Raw genomic sequence first — 6,000 nt, 5'->3', positions numbered from 1 at the left:
TACATTTTTCTTGGATGTTTATTGATAAATGTGGTTTTCAGCTTCTCCATAGTCGGTAATAGTGATCATTTTTAAAGGATGGTATCGTACTGCTAATTGAAGCATTTTTTTTTTCATTAAAAAAGGGACAATTAGAAATTATTTATTTGTTGACACATCTTTTGAAGAACTGCACGTCTTTCCCTGTGTGTCTGTGTAAACAAGGTCACGGTCTTACTGTGCTATAGATCACCCCTGATACCCAGAAGAACAGGATCTGATAAGAACCAGTTTTCACAAGCAATTTGACTTGATGCATCATACAAGCCTCCTGTATATTAAACATTACATATGCCTTAATTTTACCCAGGTTTGACCATATATGGGTCTTCCTGAACAGTTATCAGGCAGAAACCGGATTTCCACTCATAACAGGACAGACATGTGGGCCCTGCTCTCTCTCTCCGGTCTGGTCTGCATAAAAGTGCCTGTACTTCATAACTTTTCTAAGACTCTTCTTGAGATTGCATCTCGAACCTCTTCCATGTAGCTGCTTGTATTAAATTTGCATAAGACAAATGAGAAATCTGGTATTCAAACCACAATATATATATTCAAATGGATTGATGGGGGAAATTGCATACATTGCTATACACATTATATATATATATATATATATGTATATAATTTTTTTTTTTTTTTTTTTTTTTTATTATTGCAAAATCGGAAATTGGTTAAAAAAAGAAATTATGCCAAAACAAAAAACAAAGCATTCTAATATAAAATAGTTACAAACATTAACCAGCATAACAATAAAATATAAAAACATATTGAAAACCCTAAATATATTTACTATGTTTTCTTTTACTTGCTCTGCTGTACAATTTAATTAAAATCCAATCCAAATAATATATTCTCAATTAATTGCAGCTTGGCTTGTCAAAGATCTTCTTGTTAACTCGTAAGCAAGAAAAAGTGCTCCATTGGAAGGAAAGGCACGCACCACAGTAGGAGTCAATCCACAGTACAAAGCAGAAATCCCTGAAAAACACACGCAGAAGCCATCTTTAGCAAGAACATTGCAAGGTAAAAAGGTGCATTTCAGCACAGTCAGACATTTCACATTTGCATACCAGTAAACATTAAAATGGCCCATCTCATCACTTGCATTGCCTGCCGCAGAGCAATTCAGAGGATTTAAGGTTGTGCTATTTTAAGAATATCTTCATGGTTTTGGTTCTGTTAATTAGATTACAAGTTTTACATTAATAGCTCAGAGTGATGGAGTGTACCATGTGTCTTTATCAATAGGGGATTTGATTTAAGATATGCCCCTAGAGTAACCTAAGTGTGGAAAGCATATATGAGAGGTGCCTTACAATTAATAGAGATTGATACTATAAGTTAATATGCCATGTGAAGGGTGTCTGATATTGTAGAAGAAATGTCATTTTGTGCAGTTTGGGTGACAGAACTGTGATGTGAAATGCACACAATGAGACACCCTTCACACAACTTAATAACTTACTATTAATCACACAGTTAAGGATTAGACATCTTTACAGTGGGGGAGGGGGGTATTTGTATTTTATTAACAAAGGTTCACTAATTGTGAACCGACTCGCCTTCAGTCCTGATGATGTTGATAAAAGATACGAGGAATCCTGCCTGTTTACCAGCCATCGAGAGAACCTGGATTCTGGACTTGACTGAGTCTATGGGGTAGACCGCAAGCCAGAAGAAAGCTCCTCCAATACCTCCACACACAACAAGAGGAGCAGCACCTGGGTGAAGGACAGAGCGACATTAAGACAAACTGATCCAGAAGACTAACCATTGATACCCCTGACAGAACCTCTAGTTCAGTGTAATCTCTTACTGGGGGGGGTTAGCAGCAAAATCAATTTAACAAAGACATTCATATGGTATCAGAAGTTCACTTGTGTGAATCAAACTATTGATTGTAAGTGTACCCGATGCAGGTCGGAGCTCCCCGCCCGGGATTCGAACCATGCACCACCTGCACCCCTCTGAGCGCTCTGCACCGCAGCGGCTCCAGAGCAGTACAGTGTTAAGTCATCTACGCAAAAAGACTGAGTCGCCCACAGCGGGAGGCTTAACACTGTACTACTTTTTACTGAGGGGTTACGTTACTTTGTAACATGCTCATTATAACCAAAATGAACCCCATTACATAAGTACGGTGGAAATAAAGTTTTATAACCAGTACTGTTCCACTGAAATTGCTAAAGAATATAATGAATAGAAGCGAATGTAGGTGAACTGACACCTGTGAACTGTGCCCATTATCAGCGAGACTACATCAAGAAGTTTATGGCTCAGTTATAACAGAAAAGACCTCACTCAATTCCAACTCACGTTTACAATTTAGTTTTCTAGGTAAGCAGGTCACATAATATTGTTAACGCAAGAACAGTGACCTAATGGGAAAATGTAGTTTCCCAAATTAGCACTAGTTAGCAAAAGACTGACTTGATTAAATTGTTAATAGGTACTCATTCATATGTAGTGTTCATTCAAATACCACATTTCTAACCAAGTGTCTTAAAAATAAAAAATAAATACTACATCCCATTTGCAAGGCCATTTTTAGCTAGACACTTCAGATGCAATGAGAACTACAGTAGAATAATTAATAAAATACTGAATTGACAATCACTCTCACTGTTAAATGTAATTAATCCCTTTATACGCCATACTTTATAATCCCTGTACTCCACTAGGAACAGTTACCGCAAACCTTGCTGTGACAAAACCTTTTTTTTCTCCAAAAGTCCCAACTGGACACAAGTATGTTGTACTCAACAAGATAAGTGAGAATAACAAAGTACGTTTGCATTTACTCTTGTGAATAAAGCCTAAATTAGTGGTGCCCAAACACAGTCCTGGAGGGCCCCTATCTAGTACATTTTGTCAGTTACCCTAAATCGCTAATTTCCACAGTTTGGGAACACGTGGAAATTATTGATCAATTAAGGGAATTCTGGTCATTGAGTTTGTTTTCTTTAAAAAAAATCTCTACAAAACAATTTCACATATCACCTGTTAATTTATCACATTGAAATGGTTCCAGTTGTTAAGAAATTGATAATTAAAGGTTACCTATAAAACACGTCCTAAATCAAAAAGGCTTAATCTTATTTCCAAATTCATCAGACTGGTCTTACCCAAATCTTCTTTTGTGTGTCCTGGTTTGGTAAAGAAAGTTCTGCTGATTTCATAACCTCCAAAGAAGAAGAAATACCCAGGTACTTCCCTCAGCCAAGTGCTGGTCAGCCCCTGAAATAAGCCCTGGGGCCCATCGGTTTTCAGGATGTCCTTTACTATAGACCAGGTGGAGCTAGAATAAAGATGAGCATAGGCATTCACTTGTGTCCTAAGTATTTAAAAAATATAAAATAAAACAGTTTGAAGTTGTAAATAGAAATAGATAAGTGTGACTGTTTCCACAGATAAGAAATTAAAAATTACCTAGAACATCAAAAGATACATACGCATATACAAAGCAAAGGCAGTAACAAATTAATTTGGTCTAGAATACAAAAGTAAAAGTTAAGAACGTATTTAATTGTCATTAGTAGATCTGTTAAGATTTTGAAAATCACTCAAAACTAACTTGAAAACAATTAATTGTGCTTGTTGCAGGAGAAAATGTTATGTTATATATATTTACTGGTAAAATGAATAAGTGCAAACATGAATAAGTGGATCAACAAAGACTAATGATTATGATATAGATTAGAATTACTTACACCCGACGAGCCAGGGAAGTCTTGCCAGACACCTTCATTTCGTGCATAGCCTGCATGCGGCACTTTACCAGTTCTGTAGGGCACAGCACCAATGAGGAGAAAACAGATGCAAATGATCCTGCCGTTGCATTCTGCAGATCACTGAAACAAAAAGGGGGACATTCGGATTTGTATAAAATACCTTAATTATTTAGACACTGAAATACAACAGTCACTCTTTGGTTTTCCAAGTAGAAGGGATTTGAAATTGTATTCCAGCCAGTCAAGTGCCCTAGACACAGTTAAAGGGCAATATTCATAACCCATATATACCAAAATAAGCACTCTCCATTGGTAGATCTGTAGCAGGCATTTATGAACAGCAGAGATCTTATACATTCAGCAGCACCTCTGACCTGAGTTCTGATACACTCTCCATCCCAAACAGACGCCTTGTGAGTTGCTGACAGAATCCATAGCAGGCAAACAGAACTGCATTCTCCGCCACGTTCGCCAGGAGAGCAGGGGTTGTGCCCTGATACAGTCCGTACAGACCATCCTGCCTGTAGGTCTTCATTGAACAGTCCATGAAGCCCCTGTACATGGTGGGAAAGGTCTGCATCTTCACCTTCACTGTGTCGAACGGCTGGCCACACGCGACACATGCCACTCCCCCTGAAAAACATGCATTTTCACTAGCGAGCTGATGGAGGGGACAGTGTAAAAACAGGGATCAGTGACATAAGGGTGGGAAATTAGGCCAAAAACAAAAGACTACATATGACTTTGTTTCATATAACAAGGCTTTGTTAAACAAGACTACGGATAAAATGGCAAATGGAAATTATGTGTCAGAGCGTGTATGGAACAAGTGATTTTCTAGACCATGATCTTTCATTGAATGGTTCAATTAACCTGCTGGCGGATCCTCATGAAACCACCAGTCAAACAAGCATGATGCTTACTTGACCGTGTTAGAAGGATTACATGCGCAACTCCTTCAGCTTTACTGCACTGTGCACCTTGTCTCCCTAACCAGTCTCTTTAACAGTACTACCACTTGTGAAATGTACCAATATAAATGTATGAATTAAAAGGTTCATCCACTATAGTGCATTGCATTGAAGCACCAAATTATGGAGCATTAGCTTGCCATTAAACGCCTGGGTCTCTGTATAAAGCTGAAGCATAATGATCTCACAACATAGTCTCTCAAATACGTAGAATAAGGGGAAGGGCCAGCGCTCCAACACTCATCTGTTGAGCAGTGCTGCACTTGCCTGCTGCCCCAGCAGTGAGGTTGATTACAGTCTCTATGAGGGGATGGATAGACCCTCTCTCCAGTGACATTGCACTTGTTTGTCTTTTGACAAGCCCCAGGATCTTGTGCCAATGTTAGTCTCAGTCACCTGTAATTAAACAAATGGAGAAGCCATTGGAACTCCAATAGTATAACATATTTCAAAAACACTTGTTAACAGACTAGAGTTGGAGCCTTTGCTGTGTACATTAGTGAGATTAAATCAAATGCTTTTCTATCAGTTTAAGTGGATTTTGAAAACATAAAATGCATTTTACAATATTTTACAGTCATAGATATGAATATTATATTGTCTTTATTTAAAGTCTAAAATGTTAATGGTATGCATCTTTTTTTTTTAAACGCAAGTAAAAATATAGTTATAAAGTTGCTTATTTGAATGATTTAAATAATTTAAGATATACCCACTTTAATACAAAGACTCCAAAACGTTATACTTACTTGATAAAGTGGCTGTTCCTTAACCAGAGAATCATCCTGTGCGCCGTAGACTTTAATGCAGAACTTGCAAACAAAACGGAGATAAATAACAAAAAAGTAATCTAGGAAGGTAAAGAGGCATCTGCAAGAGTAGCCAATTAAAACAAAACGCAACAAAAACACAGGCATGCATGTGCGCTGCGCCAGTGTTTGCGAGTTTGGACCAGCCTGCTCTGTCACAGGAACAAGGTTCAGGAGTGCAGAGATTATGTCGTGTTCATGCAGCGCAGATTTCCGCAGATCTGCGTAGATCTGCGCTGCTCCACCAATAGGATCGGTGGAATTCTGCAGAACTGCGGAAATCTGCGCAATCAGAACGCGACCTTTCTTGTGACATATTACGTTACTTTAATTGTTGACCTTTAGTTCACATACACACTACTTACTGTATGAACGTGCATTTATTTGTACCATTTAAAATAAGTTGTAGCATTATTTCAATACATATATTGTCATCAACGCATTGGA

General features: G+C 38.0%; 1 protein-coding gene across 1 annotated transcript; it reads right to left on the bottom strand.

Annotated features, from left to right (window-relative positions):
* Window positions 1-719: 719 nt before the first annotated feature.
* LOC136759602 (mitochondrial ornithine transporter 1) lies at window positions 720-5,695 on the bottom strand. The gene is made up of 7 exons (XM_066714591.1): window positions 5,494-5,695; window positions 5,012-5,140; window positions 4,148-4,406; window positions 3,753-3,893; window positions 3,168-3,340; window positions 1,605-1,763; window positions 720-1,020 (listed from the first exon to the last, which is right to left on the bottom strand). The coding sequence occupies exons 2-7, from the start codon at window positions 5,079-5,081 to the stop codon at window positions 896-898; spliced, it is 927 nt and encodes a 308-aa protein (XP_066570688.1). The 5' UTR covers window positions 5,082-5,140; window positions 5,494-5,695; the 3' UTR covers window positions 720-895.
* Between the last annotated feature and the right edge of the window lie 305 nt (window positions 5,696-6,000).

This window comes from Amia ocellicauda, chromosome 10, assembly GCF_036373705.1.
Source record: "Amia ocellicauda isolate fAmiCal2 chromosome 10, fAmiCal2.hap1, whole genome shotgun sequence".
Taxonomy (NCBI): domain Eukaryota; kingdom Metazoa; phylum Chordata; class Actinopteri; order Amiiformes; family Amiidae; genus Amia; species Amia ocellicauda.
Note: the sequence above shows the minus strand (reverse complement) of the source record. Positions and strands in the feature narration are given on the sequence as shown.

Excerpts from the sequence above, each read along its gene's own strand:
- LOC136759602 (XM_066714591.1), bottom strand. The coding sequence starts at position 5,081 with ATGTCACTGGAGAGAGGGTCTATCCATCCCCTCATAGAGACTGTAATC. Across the intron at positions 3,341-3,752 it reads ACTTCCCTGGCTCGTCGGGT|CTCCACCTGGTCTATAGTAA; the intron begins GTAAGTAATTCT and ends TCTTTATTCTAG. Across the intron at positions 1,021-1,604 it reads CAACATCATCAGGACTGAAG|GGATTTCTGCTTTGTACTGT; the intron begins GCGAGTCGGTTC and ends TGTGTTTTTCAG.